This window comes from Dama dama, chromosome 22 (assembly GCF_033118175.1).
Source record: "Dama dama isolate Ldn47 chromosome 22, ASM3311817v1, whole genome shotgun sequence".
Taxonomy (NCBI): domain Eukaryota; kingdom Metazoa; phylum Chordata; class Mammalia; order Artiodactyla; family Cervidae; genus Dama; species Dama dama.
Genome location: NC_083702.1, coordinates 4227997 through 4245396, shown reverse-complemented (window position 1 = coordinate 4245396; position 17400 = coordinate 4227997). Strand labels below are relative to the sequence as shown.

Below are 17400 nucleotides of genomic sequence, written 5' to 3'. Positions count from 1 at the left end.
AAGTGTGGCTTTCATGTCAGGCTAATGGTGAGATTCCTGGGGAACTGGAGGATCGGCCACAGAAACCTGCCACTTGGGGCTGGTTGAGTTTGGCTCCCAGGTCCTCCTCCTGGGTGGTTCCTGACTGCTTCCCCGGGCAGGGCCTGCCCACCGTGTCCCTGTTCTGCCTCACTGGCCCCTTCCTCGTCCTGTCTCAGGGCTGAGCACTCTAGACTGTATACTTTGAGGTTTTCCAGCATATTTAGTATTACTCCAATCATTATCTCTTTTCTGAAGACCTGAACTACATCCTCCTGCAGTTTGTATGGTGCAGTTGCAAAAAAGCATGAGTTTTAAAACTTAACAAACTTGGATTTTGCTACTCATTCAACTCTATGACTGCAAACATTTCCATTAACCCTCACAAATCGCGTCTGTCTGATTCCTACCTTGCAGAGCTCTCACGAGCACCCATTTTTGCCTGTAAAACCTTGGTGAATAAGAAGATACTTGGTGCAGGTTTCCTTCCTCTTTTCCACGCCTGTTATCTAGCAGGGCGAGTGACGTTTCTCACAGTGGGTGTGTTTCTGAAATGTGGCATCTTTGTTCACAGGCGCATCCCCTCCCGGTGGTCTCCTATTGAAGGGTGAGAGTGGGCCTCCACATGACGCCTTCGGGGGCTGTGGCGGTGTCCGCCAGTCAGGCAGGGGGGAGAAGGGCAGGGTGTCGGTCCCATGCAGATACACTTGTTGGCTCTCCTCCTGCCTGTGCCCACAGGGTGGGCAGCTCAGAGCAGGGCCCCCTGCAGGCCCGGCGCTCCTGTGTTCTCACCACCGTCTCCCTCGTTCACAATCCTCCTTCCACAGCCCGTGTGCTGCCCTTCCCAGCACTGGCTGGAGGCTCATCATAGAAAGTCTTTTTTTTTTTTTTTTTTTTTAAACACCATGGGCCAGTTGATAAACAGTTTCCGAGTCTGTATTTATTAGTGGCAGGTAGCTCATCATAATACAGCAAGCAGTTGAGAGTCTGTCGGTGGGTTAAAAATTAAAGACTGAATGAAAACAGGACAGAATTCTGTTTGTTCAAGCACTGAAGTGTGACCTTGTAGACCGTGCATTTCGGGTGGGAATTATACCCCAAGTAGCAGAGGTGGAATGCATATTTTAAAAAAAAGAAAAACACTTGCTCTGTGGGTTATTTTTGTTCTGAGTGTAGCTGTGTGTGTTAGCTCAGCGTGCCTCTGTTTTCCCCGCTGCTGACACGGCGTCCCGACCCCTCTCCAGTGTGACTGCTTCTCCAGTCGTGTCCTCAGTTCTGTGTAGAGGCTGCTCAGGGGGACTTTCATTGTGTGCGCTCAAGCGCGTTGGAGACAGATTTGCTTCTAGATTCATATATTCCCCTGCTTCTGTTTAAAAACAGAGGTCTTTTAAAAAAAAAAAAAAGAGGTCTTTCATCTAGCTCTTCACATATTTCGCTGGTCAGCTTTTGACGTTTTGCTTAATTAAACTCTTGAAATGACAGTAATGGCAAAATAACACCTTGCTTCTGGTCTTTTCCCTCATGTTTCAGCCAATCTGAAGTTCTTCACAAAGAATGCAAGGGAAATGCCGAAAGTAGAAGGATAAGTAAGATGATGTTCGTATCGAGCGTTTCTTGAGCACTTCCTGGAAGCCAGGTGTTGTGGGAGTCACTCTCTTTTCTCCCCACCTGCTTGAGGACACCCTCTGCTCTCTGGGGAGCTTTTGGACTGTCTTCCACGTGAGGTCAAGGTGATACGCCCAGGCTCACACGGCGGCGCTCGGTCCTGCTCCTGCTCGCTGCCATCACGTCCTGGGGGCTGGGGGTCGGAGCCGTGCCCTGCGAGGCCGAGGCTCCATCCTGTGGGAGGGATCTGCTTGGCACCTCTGACCCCCATTCTCCTGGACCAGACGCTCGGTGATGTGTTCTGTTCCAGATCAGCTGAAAATACCTTTCTGACATCCTGCCCTAAGGTTCTGGTTGCTTCGTAAGTGGTCAGTGTGGAAGCAGATGCTCTCTGTGACTTAGCGCTCATTCACTAGAGTTCCTACCATGTGTGAGGCACTTCCTTCTCACTTAAAGACAATGACTCTTTTTTCAGTCTTGTAAGCAGAATATAGTAAGCTTCTTTAAAACCAGCTAATTTCATTCATTATTTAAACAAAGGTTTTATCTGCTGAGTGGAGAATTCATGAGAAAATTGCACCAAATTCAGATGCAGATGTTTGCCGAAGAAAAGTTAGTTGTTAATCTTCCTTGAATTTGGTGGCTGAACTTAGAAAATATTTGTATTGATCACATTGTTCTTTGTACTTCTGGACATTTTAATAGTCTCAGTATTACTGTTCTTGAAAAGCTTCTTTGTTTTTCTGTAAACACTTTCAGAGCTCTACTCTGTACCCCATTGAGCTTCACTGTGGAACTGCAGTGTCATTTTGTCTCTGAACTCTCTTCTGGTGTATATATAAAATAGCTGTTAGATGGCTTACTTTTCGTGTGCTCTTCTTTTCTAGAGTGTTCTGCCACACAGTATCGGGTGGGGGTGGGGTTAGCCTGTGGACCGTAGCCTCTAAACGTGTCTGGGTGCCTTCCTGGCCTCGCTGCATCCCTGCCATGGGCCCCCTGAGCCCTCCGCTGGTTCTTTCCCTCCCTCTTCCCAGCCTCCACTCCCAGGACTGACAGCTTCTTACCTGGGGCGTTCGACAGACTCACTTCACAGGAACCTCGTCCCTCAGTCTTTTTGAAGTTGAACTTCTCATCAGATTCGTCTTTGCTCTTCTTGTGGCTTGAACTGGGACATAATGAGTAGGTTGGAATGAAAATATTTCCATGAACTATGTATGTATGTATATCTGTGTTATTCCTATGTAGTTTTAACAGAACAAGGTCAAAAATTTGCATATGTTACAGTTCACAGTATAATTTAGTTTGGAGATGAGCTCCTTAAGTTACCCTGAAAAATTCCTAGTGGATAAATAATCTGATGATGATAACTTTAAGTTTTAAGGAAGTCTTACTCACTGTGTGTGAGTTATTGATTATCTCTTTCCAGGGAAAAAAGGTTCATATTGCTTACAAACTAACCCACTGGAGTGAGTGCTTACATTTGCTCTTAACTGTCTGCATCCAACCCCGCCCCCGCCCCCCACCCATGACCTCCAGTTCCCAGGCCTCAGAGACCCTCTATGTGTAGATGACCCCAGAGTACCTTTCAAGCCCAGACCTGTCCCTGGGCTCCCCAGGAGGATGGCACTGCTCTGTACCAGCGACCCTGGCACACACATGTGCGCACGTGCACATACGCAGGAATGTCACTCAGCCGTGCAGAACGGCGCCTCGCCGTCGTCACAGCGTGGGCGGACCTAGACGGCGCTCTGCTGAGTGCGACGTCAGAGAGAGACAGATGCTGCAGATTCCACTCAGGTGCGGAGCATGAAAACAGAGCGAGTGAACAACAGTAATAAAGCAGAGACAATCACAGCAGCAAAATCCAAAGGTGGCTGCCAGAGGGGAGGGAGGTAGGCAATGAATGAAGTAGGTGATGAAAGCCGAGGGGTACAGACTCGCAGTTTAAAATACATGAGGCGCGGGAACAAAATGTACAGCGTGGAGAAAGCAGTCAGTAATGCTCTAACAGCTCTGTAGAGTGGCAGACAGTAACTGGACTTAGCATGGTGGTCTTTTTGTAATGTAGAGTGATACTGGACAGCTGGAACTACCAGTCCTGTAGATCAGTTGTGAAACAGAAACGCTGTCTGCGGGGCCCGGAGCCCCAGACTTCCCTGTTGAGTAGGTCTGGGCTGGGGCCCGATGGTTTGCGTTTCTAAAGAGCAGGTGCCCAGGCGATGTTTATACTCCTGCTCCAGGGACCCATGAGGAGCCACCACTCCACAAGCCCCACCCTCCAGCCTCATCTGCCGTTTTTATCGTCTCCCTGCACACAGCCACACTGACTTCCTTTCCATAAGTCAGTTATGCTCAATTTTTTTCACCTGTGAGTCTTTGCGCTTCCCGTCCCTGCCCCATTTTTACAGTTCAGATATCATCGTCTTCTAGAAAAGTCTTACCTAACTACCCTTTCTGACGTCCTGCCTCCACTGTCCCTCTGGTTGATCATCCTGCTTGTTTCCTTATAGGAATTATCATAATCTGTAAATGTGTTTTTTCATTTGTTCATTTCTTTCTTGCTCATGCACTCTCCCCCTCTCATGCTCTTTCTCTCTCTCTGTCTCTCTGTCTGATTCTGTCTGTCTGTCTCTAGGCCAAGTGTCATGAGCCCAGGAATCCTGATGACTTGTTACCTACAGATATGTGATGGGATTGGTCATAAGAGCTGTTTTCCTCCTTCACACACATGCATTTTTTCAGCAGGTAGCTGTTGATATCGAAGAGCAAGGCAGGGAATATCAAGAACGAACGAAACATACTTCATTCAGTTGTAAATCCCAGAGTCTAATAAAAGAATCAGACCATCAAATGAGTAGCTGCTATATACCATGAACTTCATACAGTCAGACTCACTAATCCAATTGTCACGACCCTGAGAAGGAGCCAGTCGCAGGCCCAGAGAAGTCAAGGACTGTTCATGTTAGTTAGTTCAGCTTTCGCCACAGCATCACAGAGAAGAGTCTTGTTGTTGCTCTGCTGGTGTGTTGGGCAGAGGTGTGTCCTTTACTTGGGGGGACCCTTGGTCACCACCTTTTTAAGGCCACTCCTGCCTACCCAGCCACACACCTTCTTTCTCCTGGGCAACTGGTAGGGAGGAGAGATTTTTGCCCCCCCCCCCGCCCAAAGATTCTTAAGTGGGTCAGACCAATACATGAATCAAATTAACTCCAAATCACTTTGACCTCAAGGCAGAAAATTTATTCCATATTATGGTACTCCAGTGTAAGGCCTAAATTCATTGTAATCATAAAATGCCCACAAGAGATACTCTCTATTTGAATATTAATTCTATCTCATTATCAAATTCCCAGGGAGATGTTAAAATCCAAAGATTACATTTCATTTTAAATTAAAGTCCAAAACATTAAAGTCAAATTCTCTGCCCATGTGACTTAAAATTCAAAGAAATTAAAGTTCAGAATGCACCCTCCCAATTTCTTATCCTTTTTAATCCCAGCTGGAGGCGCTTTTAATGCCTACAGGGGGTCAGGAGTCTTTTAACAACAGTAGCTTGGGTGGGCATCTGGAGGTTTCATGAACCCCAATAATAAATCTCTGATATGCCTTCAAAAAAAGAGGTGAACAGGACACAGGCTTATTGTGCACTGGCCCCCGTACACCACAGTCAGGAGACATGTGGGCTCCCAGTCTCCTGATAGTTACCACGAGCCAGAGCGCGCCCCCTGCAGCCGGCACTGCCTGAGGTCACCAAGGGGCTGTCTTCGCGAGTGGGCGTCTTTTCCTCTCCCTGGCCCTCCCCACCCCCACCCCGGTCACTCTCCCGACTCCAGACCTCCTGTTTGCCTTATTTTCCTTCATCCACTGCCTCTGTTCCGGTGGTGAGGTTAAACCACCTTTCACACCACTCTTAACTGCTGTTTGTTTCCTAGCGGCAGAATGGTCCAAGAAAAGACCTTTTAAAATTGCAGAATTTCCTTGAGTTTCTGTTTCTCCAGCACAGTAAGAAGACAATAGCCTTGTGTTTTTTCTGGTCTTGGGGTCTATCTAAATTTTATTACGTATGATATTTACTGTAGGGTTCTGGCAGAAGCCATTTTCAAGTTAAAGTAGTTTTCTGAGAATTAAAAAAACAATAAATAGGTGCTAAGTATTACCTGATGCTTTTTCTGTGATAGTGAAATAATTATTGGTACGTTAATGAGGATAATTGCCTTGTACATTTTCTTATCTATATTAAGATGGTGATGAATTTTTAGGGTATGTTTAATTAACCTATTATTTTTCCAGGAATTTGCGAGAGTTGTCTTGGGAAGGGGTACATGTTCATAAGTAAGTTTATTTTCCTTTGGTCTGTCTTAATCCTGCTTTTAGAATTAGGCCATGGTAGCTTCATAAAATGAATTGAGGAACTTTCCCTCCTTTTTCACTGTTTTTGAATAACTTATGTATATAATGGGCTTCCCTGGTGGCTCAGTGGTAAAGAACCTGCCTGTCAAAGCAGTAGATGTAGGTTTGATCCCTGGGTTGAGAAGATTCCCTGAAGAAGGAATTGGCAATCCATTTCAGTATTCTTGCCTGGGAAATCCCATGGACAGAGGAGCCTGGTGGGCTACAATCGATGGGCTTGCAAAAGAGCTGTACACAAACTTAGCGACCAAATACCAGCAACAGATATACATAATAGATTTATCTGTGCTTTAGAAACTTCATGGTACTTACTTGGGTAGCTGTTTGGGTCTTTATTTCTGTCCGTGAGTCTTGGTCATTTTCATATCTTTATTTAAATGTAACTGTTTAAAGTATTGACCTTTTCAAGCTTTTTATTTATGTCAGTTTTTCTCAAAGTATCTGTTTCATCTCAGTTTTCAGTTTTTTCATTAAATTCATAATATTTAATCATTTATGTTTTCTATATCTCATTCTGTCTTTTCATTCTGCTCTTTTTAAATAGATATCTCTCTTTCTCCCTCGTCAGTCTCTCTGGGACTGTTGCACTCTGTTGATGCTCGCCGTGAACCAGCTTTTGGCTTTGGCTCATCCTTTGTGTGCCCTCAGTCTCTGGCGCATGGACTGTCGCCTGTCAGTCCAGGGGAGACAGAGATAAAGAGTGACAGCAGACTTCTCTCCAGAGATAACGCGAAACAGGAATCTAAAGAACAACGTTTTAAAACTACGAAAGAAAACTAGAATCATGTATCCAGCCAAAATATCCTTCAAAAATGGGGGCAAAATAGAGACATTTCCAGACAGACAAGAGTTGAGCAGATTTATTGTCGGTAGAACTGTGCCATGAAAAATGTTGATGGATGTTGTACCAGGTGAAGGAAGATGGTTACCATGTGGGCAAGAATAAAATACTTTTATCTTCACTTTTTAATTTTTTAAAATACAATTGGGTCTTTGAAGCAATCTTAATAGTAATGTATTTGGGGTTTTATAATGTATGTACAAATAAAATGTATGAGAGCTATTGCCCAAATGTCAAGTGGAGTATATAGTTGTAAGATTCTTACACTGTATGTGAAATAGTGTAATATTATATGTAAACAGACTATTACAAGTTAAGATCCATATTCTAAACCTAGAAAAACCACTTTAAAAAAAGGAAAGAGAGTTAGTTAATAAGCTAGTAGTAGAGGGGAAAAGATGGAATATTTAAAAGCACTCAGCCTAAAGGAAGTCAGGATAAGAGGAAAAGGGGAATAAAGTAACATTTAGGATAAAAAGAAAACAAATGTCAGAATGATACCCTCAGACACAGCTCTGTTGATAAGTACATTAAAAGTAAATGGCTTATATTAAAATTAAGAGAGAGAGTGTTAGATTGAATTTTTTTTAAAAGCGAGACTCAATTATATGATAGCTACAAGAAATACATTTTGAATGTAAAGATGAAGATAGGTTTAAAATGAAAGAATGAAAATGGCATACCAAGCAAACGCTTTTTAAAAAGGTGGAGTGGCTATATTAACATCAGACACAATAGACTTGAGATGTACAGAGGAATATTTCATAATGATTAAAGGATCAACTCACCAAGAAGAAAACATAAAAGCATGTACATATATTGCTAAGATGGAGAAGGCAGTGGCAACCCACTCCAGTGCTCTTGCCTGGAAACTCCCATGGACGGAGGAGCCTGGTAGGCTGCAGTCCAAGGGGTCGCTAAGTGTTGGACACAACTGAGCGACTTCACTTTCACTTTTCACTTTCATGTATTGGAGAAGGAAATGGCAACCAGTATTCTTGCCTGGAGAATCCCAGGGATGGGGGAGCCTGGTGGGCTGCCGTCCATGGGGTCGCACAGAGTCGGACATGACTGAAGCAACTTAGCAGCAGCAGCATATTGCTAAGAGAACTTTGGCAAGTACATTAAGCAAAAACTGACAGGACTGAAAGGAGAGAGAGATCTGTAAGGTTTGCAAATTCTAGAACAAGGTGAAAGAAACTCAGTAATATAAACACTTGAATACATTAACATGTGAATGGATAAATAAATGGTATGTTCTTAATCAAAAATAAAATTAAACTGATACATGAGTAATACAAAGACTTGAGCACATAAATAAATGGTATATTCATAATCAGAAACAAAAATAAACTGATACATGTAACAACATGGACAAATCTTAAAAACATTGAGAAAGACGTCTCTTCATATAGTCTTATTCCTACGCTAGCATGGAACAGACCAGATCAGCCTGCCGAGACAGGAGCAGAGAGTGGTTACTAAAGCAGTGGTTGCTCAGGGACTCCTGGGTGAAGGAAGGACCCCCCACCCTGTGGTCAGTGGTTACACAGGTGCAGTCACGGGCTGCTGTGTGTAAGGCGCGTCTCCGCCAAGTCTGCTTCTGAAGTAAAGAAAACAGCACTGGGGTGAAGGGGTGAAGGACAGGGTGTTGTGTTTTAGGAGTTTCTTTGAGGGCTCACCGCAGATCTCGGACTTTGTCTGCCTTGGTGGGTGCTCTTGGCCTTGGCGGGGAGCAGGAGTCCACGACTCACTAGTTGTCAGGGTCACCCGAAGGGTTGGTTCAGGACACTGATGACCAGGCTCTGCCCCCAGCGAGTCTGCTCGCCGTGTCCTGGGCTTGGGGCCACGGCACTGGTTGTTTCTGACCTCCCCCAAGTGATTCTGACGTGGAGTCAAGGCTGTGAACCACTCGCCTGGACTTCTGCTCTGAGTCCTGGAGAAAGATTGTCTGCAAAGGGCAGGTGCTGTGCTTTCTTGTTGCTTCCTGAGTAACACCTCTGGCTGCTCCTCTGGCAGTGGGAACAGGGCAGAGCTCAGTCGTGAAATGCCCAGTCAAGAAGTCGCACAGGGCACCGTGGAAATGAATGCAGCACAGAGCTAGATGAACAGCACTGTACTTTTGTGAGACGTAGACTTGATTGTGTGAGGCAAAAACCAGGAGAGGCGGTGGATGGAAATTAGTAACCAGAGGTGTACCCGATTTGTGAGGCAGTCAAGAAAAGTGTGGTACTAACTCAGAGCAACCTACCAAATGTACTGTGATTGTGGAGACAGATCTTTATATTTTCAGGCCTTGCTGAACAACTGCCTGTGCTTGTTGAGGGATGACTGTGCCCAGCCCTCTTCGAGTGTGGGTGCTAAAGGAATCCTCTGGAATCAGAACCAAGTGAAGATGACATTACAGGCAGCTGCTGTCTCCTTTGTCCTTGCTGGGTGCTGTACTGTTTGTTTATTCATGTAATGCTTACTCCAACCCTCTTGTTACACCCAAGAAACTCTAGACTGAAGTTCAGAACCCTCCACAGGTTACATGGCTGGAGGGCTGAGCTGGAATTCTCCCGTAGGTCTGTCTGCCTCCAGAAGTAACCCCCAAGCTCTGAGTCCTGGGGATGGCAGCTAGTCTCCCCCGTGGGCAGGTACACCCACATCTCATACAGATGGTCCAGTGATGGTGAACCCAGTGTCTGCCTCCTTCCGCCTCAGGCTTTGAGCCTTCTGGGTTGGCGGTCACCTCTGCTTCATCTGTTGATCAAAGCCCTGTCTGAGCGTTGGCACACCCACGTTGGCCGTGTGCGGGCTTCGGCAGGAGGCCTCTGCTCACCTGTGCATATGTGCATCTATCCTGCAGCCCAGTGCCACAAACGCACTTTGATCAAGTGTCGGTTACATTGATTCACTGGGCGTTTAAATAGGAGATTCAGTCCTGCATTGGCATTGTGCTCTTGTCTTTCTTCAGGTTGTTTTCACTTTGCTATTTTCCATTCAGTGTGAGAGCAGACAATAATGGAGCCTCTGTTTTTTTTTTTTTGTCAACCTAATACATTGTTCCCTAAAGAAGCTTAGATACTACTTGAGTTGGGCCTGCCCAGTTTGCAGTGCATTCTCTGAGATTAGTGTTGGCCATGGTGGGAGAGAACAGTTAGCAGTCAACGAGCCGCCCTGCTGTCTGCACTTGATTTCCAGAGGCTAAGTGTTCGCTTGTTTAAGCCAGACTTGCCGTCTTGTCGAGATGTGTTTTGTCGTGAAGCGTTGACTGAGCTTGGCTCCCTGGTAGGAACTGTTACTACAACTTGTGACTCAGCATGGGTCTAGAATCAGTTCCCAACACGTTAGCTAAAGAAACAAACAACTTCCCTGTTTTATGGTGTGTGAACAGAATAAAACGTGTTCGTTTCCTAATTGTTTCCCCGCCCCTGACGCGAGCTCCTCGCTCAGCAGGGGCGGGAGCCTGTAAGCGTAAGCGTGGTGATGACACCCCGCATCAGTGTCTCCTGGAGGTGTCAGGCCCGTGGGTCCTTCTCTCAGTGACCGTCGCCTGCGTTCACTCTCCAGTGTGTCGTCATGTGTGTGTCACAGTGTCACTACCGTCCTCTGTCTAGAATAGGTCGCTTATGTTATAAGCATCTAATGAATTTCTATAAAAAGTTATCTCTTATCATTTCATAACGGAGCGGTACGAATGAGAAATAGTTACCTAGGAATGCATACCCCGAGTTCAGGCATGGCTCTAGTATAACCATGATTTCCAAGAACGCTTTAATTCACCCTTACAGTCTGCTTTGAAATGTCAGTTTTTAGCATGTGATTTTATTTCCCCTTCCGTTGGGGTCGTGCCACTAAGCGTTCACTCAGGCAGTGTCCAAGGGAGCCAGTTCCTGTCGCCTCCCCAGCTGTTCATGTCGTCAGAGGCGCCTTTTCCGCTGTGGCAGCTGAGGGATGATGTCGTAATTTGCCTGAATCATAATTAGAAGCAAAGTTGAGCAGACTTTGATATCTCTGCAGTCCACTCACATTTCTTTCGTCTGTGCCATTTATGTTCATGTATTTCATCCAGTTTTCTGTTGGAGTCTTGGTCTTTTCTCAACTTCTGAAAAATCTGTACATATTAAAATATTAACCCTTTTCCTGTGGTATCTTTCAAATAATTATTACAGCCTTCACTTGCCTTTTTTAAAAAATGTAGTTAAATTTTAAAAATTTGTCTCTGTTGCTTCTGGATTTGGAACCATAGAAACTGCTTCTGACTTAGAGAAAGAATTTACTTACTAGTAAACTGAGATTCATTTGAAGTTTACGCTGGTGAATAATATTGGGAAGAGATCCACTTTATATTTTTTTTGAAGTATATTAAAATGTAGTTGGTTTGCAATGTTGTATTCAATTGTATTTTTTAAAATATGTCTGCCTAGTTGCCCAACTTTTCAGAGGAAGGATGAAAAGAAAGAGTGTCATTTTTTGTTTGCATGTCTCTTTTTAAACATTTCTGGACTGATAGAGGCGTTTCGGGTAATTGCACTAACCGTATTATTACAGGAATGAGTCAGGACATAGAAAAGGAGCCGTGGACCTCCTGTAGCCCCCACACCCCCAGGCTGGCCGAGTGTGTGAATTTGCCTTCTCTTTTCTTTGTAGGTGAATGAGCTGGATGGCATCCCCCTGATCCTCGACAGCTGTGGCCTCGACGACAGCAACCCCTGTATCCTTGACGTGCCCCCCAGTGAGTTCATGCCCGGGGCCTCCGCCTGGCGCCCCTCACAAGGGAGTCGGCTGGCTTTCTCACTGGCTCCGTCCCTGAGAACTGAGCCGCTTGGTCAGAGCGGGGGCCGCGTCGCGGTCCTGCAGCCTGCGCAGCGCAGTGAGCTCAGGTTCTCGGGGAGGGGTGTTCTCCAGAGTGCCTGAGCTCCAGCTGAAAGCTTGTCTCTGGGCCCTGTGTTCACTGCATGTCCCTGACGTCACCTTTCCAAACCACGTGTTCCCGGAGTGACTGGAGAAGTGTACGTCTCTGCTGTAGAGGTTCGACATCCAGTCCTTTGGAAGAGCCATTCTAGCTTGGAGACCTCTGAGAGCTCAGAAGTGGGGAGAAGCATCCCAGGGGCCCGAGATTCTGGTTTTTGTTGAGTGCTGTCCTGTGGCCCTCAGTTACTGATGTCGGAGGCTCTGGCTCTTGCCCCTCCTTGGCCTGAACACCCTTCTGGAGGGTGTTGTGCAAGGAACTTGCCCACTCCCCACCTCTCCACCTAGATCTTCCCTGTGGGAAATGGATCTAGTACAGTGATGAAGAGCCTGTGTAGGTTTGAGAGAGAATCTGCTTCACTTGAAGACCTTCCAGTCCCTTGCCTGGCTGTTGCACGGCCTTGTGCTTATTGCTGGCGGGGAGGGGGGAGGGTTAATAAGGCCATCGCCAGGATTTTGAGATTGTGACCCTGTGGGAGGCCAAGGAGGAGGAGAAATTTGTTTAAAATCATCACTATTGGTTTCTGTCAGGAAGAGAAAAGGAGCTGATGAAAATCATGTGTTGCAAGTAAGTAGATTGAGAAATGCTTATTATTTGTGCTAAAGATACTGTCGTTTGTCTGATTAGCAATGGAAGAAAATTTCGTATTTTAAAGAGCATGATAGCTTGTAAGCTCAGTCAGAGGAAGACAAGTAAACAGCCTCTGAAGAGTTTTCTTCAAGGTAAAACAGTCGGTTCACTGCCTTGCATTATGATCAGGCACTACAGGCTGTGCTCCTTAGACAGGTTTGAAATTTTTTAGCCCCAAAAAGGGAAAGGAGAAAAGAAAGCTTTCACAGGAAAGCAGTAAAAGGACATTCAGGTGTAACTGCAGGTGTTGGGTTTCTGGATGAAAAAGATGATTTATTATTGCAAACAAAAAATTCACACAGTTTCACTTTTATATTCCATGAATTGGCCTTCTAGTGAAGAACGGTTTTTTATTACTAATATCTGGCCTTTAGCAAAGACTGAAAAATTAAAAGGCTGTTGCACACAGCCCATGACAGCTCTGCAGATATGCTGCATGTGGTTCATGCTTACTAAGTCTTTTATGTTGGCGTCTCCTTGCCAAATATTCATTCATTCATTCATTCATTCCTTTCAGGAAACATTTATTGAGTCCTTACTATGTGTTTACATACGTTACCTTATTTAGTCTTGACAACACTGTGAAGCAGGTCCTATTACCATCATCTTCCCCATCTGTAGTTGAGAAAATAAGGACCTTAGTGACTTGTCCTAAAGGTCAGACTCAGAGGTTAAGCTTGGCCTGTGCCTGATTTCTCAGCCACTTTTCTGAACTGCCTCCCATGAGTCACTGGGAGGGTCAGAACACATGCAGAGAGAGCACAGTAAGATGCGAATGTAGTGGAGAAATGACTCGGAATTATACACTGAAAACTTTATACGGACAGTCTGTGTGGATAACTGGTGTTTTAAATGGTTATTAATGAAGCATTGCAAGATTCAGGAATCTTCTCTAAATTGTCAAGAAAAGGTGAAATGTTAGATGTTTAGTATTATGTATGTTTAGTAACTGTTGGGACTTTTGTTTTATAAAGGCCTACTAGATTTTAAAGACATGTAAGATACACTTAAGATACAAGATACATACCAAAATTATGAGACCTAAGGGAGAGTGATAGTCAGAAATGAAAAAGCGTTATAGCCTAGGAATTCAGATTTTTTAGGGATTCAATTTTTAGATGTGAGCCATAAGTTAAAACCTGGCTTTCCTAGTATTCAGAGCAGACAGGGCCGTATACAGATCACAGAGTGAATCTACCCAACGCTTCTCCACGCTCTTCTCTGCTCCTGCTGGCAGGGAAGTTTCCCCAAGTATTATTTCATTACCCTCACCTTGCCTCCTTACCTCTCCTTCCCTTTCCCACCCTCCTTTCTTATGTTTTTTTCTCTCCTATATGTTTTTACTCATCAAAATACTAAATCTGTTGGCTTTTTTAATGCCAAAGGTGTCAGTGGGAGAGGGGAATCTCTGGCCCACCGTGCAGCACGTTGCTGTTGACTCTCTTAGCTGTTGCTATTAGCTAAGTAATGTGCTTTGCTGCCGTTCCTTGATCTGTCAGATCTTGAGGTTAGTCGTTTACTTTGTCCTGACACTAGGATTTAGCTTTTGTTACCACCCCCTCTCCTCCTTTCCTCGTGCTTCCACTGTACTTAAGATCCCATTTGCTCTGTCGTCTGCATTTCTGATTAGGTTGAACATCTTCTAAAATGTTTGCCATTTGGAGTGTGTGTGCGTGTGTGTAAAATGTGCTTGATCAAAACCTTTTGCCCATTTTTTCATTGGGTTGTCTTTTTATAATTTGTTTGCAATAGATTTTTATATATTCTCGGTAGAAGTCCTTTGTCAGCTACATATGTTGCTAATATTTCCTTTCCCCTATTCTATTACTTGTCATTCTCTTTATAGTTTTATTAACAGAATTTCTTAACTTTCAGTCAAGTTTACCACTGTTTCTTTATGATTAGTTTATTTGGGTGTGTATCCTGTTAAATATTTTCATACACTTAGGTCATAATGATAATCTACATTATCTTGTGAATACTTTGTATTTTTATCTTTTATATATTAGGTCTGTAATTCAGTTGGAATTGATTTTTGTGCATGTGAGTAAAGGTCTGTTTCTGTATTTTTCCGTCAGAGCACAGAATTATCCCAGCCCAGTTATTGAAAAGAACACACATTGGCTACTGTAGCGCCGTGTGTATCATAAATGTGGATGTGCGCTCTCCTTTCTTTTCCATTGATCTCTGTGTCTGTCTGTAGTACTATAGTCTTAAGTACTATCACTTTCTACAGTTGTAACATACTGTAGGTCGATTGATTGAGTCCTTGATTAAGTTGATTGAGTCCTTCCAACTTGTTTCTTCTTTTTTAGAGTGTTATGGCTATGTTTGGTCATTTGTATTTGCCCATAAAAGTTTTAAAAGCAGCTAGACAGAGTCTGCACATTCGTGCTTGTGTGTTTATGTGCACACACATGTACACGCATAAAACTGTCACAAAGAAAATAATTTAAAATCTCTACTCATTCAAATTGCATTGGTGAGAATCAGTTTAATGAGAATTGACATCTAAACAATACTGAGTCTTCTAACCCATGATGATGGTATATTTGCCATTTATTTAAGATTATTGTGGGGTTTTTTGACCCATGCATTATTCAGAAATGCATTTCTTAAATTCTGAACAAATAAGAATTATTTGGGGGGCATTCATTTCTGACATAAGTATTTTATGATCAGAGCACGTGCTTGATGTTCTTTGTCCTAAATAATGTATTGAGACTTGCTTTATGACCCACTATATGGTCAGTTTCTGCAACTGTTCTATGTGTGCTTGAAAAGTCACATCTGTTTTCTAGTAGTGGAGTACAGTATTTTTAGGTCAATTTTGTAAATTTTTTACATTTTTAGTGATGCTTTTGTCTATTTTGGTTTACCAGTTACAGAGATGTTTTAAAAATCAGCCTGTGACTATAGATTTCTCTAAATTTCTCCTCTTAGTTATATAGCATTTTTCTTTATATATTTTGAGACAGTATTATTAAAATATTTATCAGGTCTTGAAAAATGTCCCCATTGTCATTGTAAAGTGACCTTCTGTATCTCTAAAAATGCTTTTTGCCTGACATGAATGCTTTTTACCTCACTTTTGGTTGATATTTACATGGTAAAACCATTACTGTCCTTTTATTTTCAGTCTTTTTATATCGGAAATGTTTGTTGTAAAGAGCATAGTTGACTTTTTCTTAGTCTAGTTTCTTTGCCTTTTAGCTATTGTATTTAGCCCATTCATATTTAATGTAATTGCTTATCTGTTTATATTTAAGCCACTCTGATTTACTTTCTATTTTATTTTTCTCTTGCTTCTTTTGAATTGTTTTATATAATTAAGCATTTGTCTTTTTCTAGTTTAAATTTTTTAATATTTTTTTCTATTCTGTTCATAGTTCCCTGGGAAATTATAACCTGCATCCTTGACTAAGGAAAATATAATGTTTTTCAGATCTTTACCCCTTTTCCAGATAATACAGGACTGCTTAGCGTCTCCTACCTTATATGCTACTGTTATATATTTTCAATCTATTTTTACAACCCTATAAAATGTTATTATTATAGTTCCATAAAATCAGTTTTCACTCAGATGCCTTCACATACTTACTCCTGTCCTGCCTTTCACCCCTTCTTACAGCTTTGTCTGTCTACCTGGGGTCATTTTCCTTCTGCCTGAAGTCTTTCTTTTAGAATTTCCTTTAAAATGGGTTCATGGGTGAGGGACTCTTTGGCTTGTTAGAAAATGTGTGCCTGATTCCAGCATTTGGGGTAGCTGTGGGATCTCAGTGTTTCAGCGTAGCGGTCCCCAGCCTTCTTGGCACCAGGGACTGGTTTCTTGGAAGACAGTTTTCCCACAGACTGGGATGGGGGGTGCGGTGGAGATGGTTCAGGCTGTCGTGCGAGTGATGGTGGGTTCAGGTGGTAATGCCTTTGGACTCTGCCTGCCCGCCTCCATCTCTCATAAGTTCAGTTCAGTCGCTCAGTCGTGTCCGACTGTTTGCGACGCCATGGACTGCAGCATGCCAGGCTTCCCTGTCTTTTATCATCTCCCGGAGCTTGCTCAAACTCATGTCCATTGAGTCAGTGATGCCATCCAACCACCTCATCTGTTGTCCCCTTCTCCTCCGGCCTTCAATCTTTCCCAGTATCAGGGTCTTTTCTTTTCCATCTCTCATAAACTTGGCCCTATTTACAGAACCTCCAAGCCTGTCCACCATACTTAGAATATGTCCATAGGTTCCAGCATGTCTTGACAGGTCCTGTGTGTTCTGGCCCCACCTGCCTCTTCATTTAGATCCAGACTGGTTTCCTCCTTTAGCATTCCCCAGACATGCCTCCTTTTTTGTTCGTTGAATCTGTGATTTCTCACCTCAAGGAAGTCGTTATCGTCCTCCCTTGGCTGAACTCTCTCCCCTGGCTCAGCCTCCTCTTCCCTTCCTCAGGGAAGCCTTCCCGGAGCCTCGTCAGCCCCTCCTGGGACCTCCTCTGTTCCTTCAGCTTGTCTCAGTGTGTAATTATTTGTGTATTTGCATCTTAATTACCCTCTAGATGAAGGTCCGTAAGGGCATGGACCATTTTTTTTTCTGTTTTTTATCTCAGTGTAATATGCCACTGACAGGCACATACTAAATGTCCAATAAATATTTTTAGATGGGTACATGACTGAGTAAGGTGGTGAACAAATGAATGAAAAAGCAGCAGCTTGATGAAGTATGTGTGTGTTTATTTGACAGGTCGGGAGGATGGTTCTAAGCAGAGGAGAAATTTCTCCCATGGATTTGATGATTCTTTTGTGAATTGAATAAGCTTGGTTTGGCAGCAGTATTATTTCAGCTTTGTTTGGTGATTCAGCCCCTTCTAATAACTCACACCAGTCAAGTTTTCATTGAACTTTAATTTCAGTATTTTGTGTTAAAGAAAGCAATATATATTGCATATGCCTAGA

The 17400-nt window shown here is 43.6% G+C and overlaps 1 protein-coding gene across 1 annotated transcript in view; it reads left to right on the top strand.

Annotated features, from left to right (window-relative positions):
- The window catches only part of ATXN10 (ataxin 10), a 140143-nt gene that overhangs the window by 104337 nt on the left and 18406 nt on the right, over nt 1-17400 (top strand). The window contains exon 10 of the mRNA XM_061124340.1: nt 11510-11573. Within this exon, the coding sequence (XP_060980323.1) occupies nt 11510-11573 (64 nt within the window). The remainder of the gene's footprint in view (nt 1-11509; nt 11574-17400) is intronic.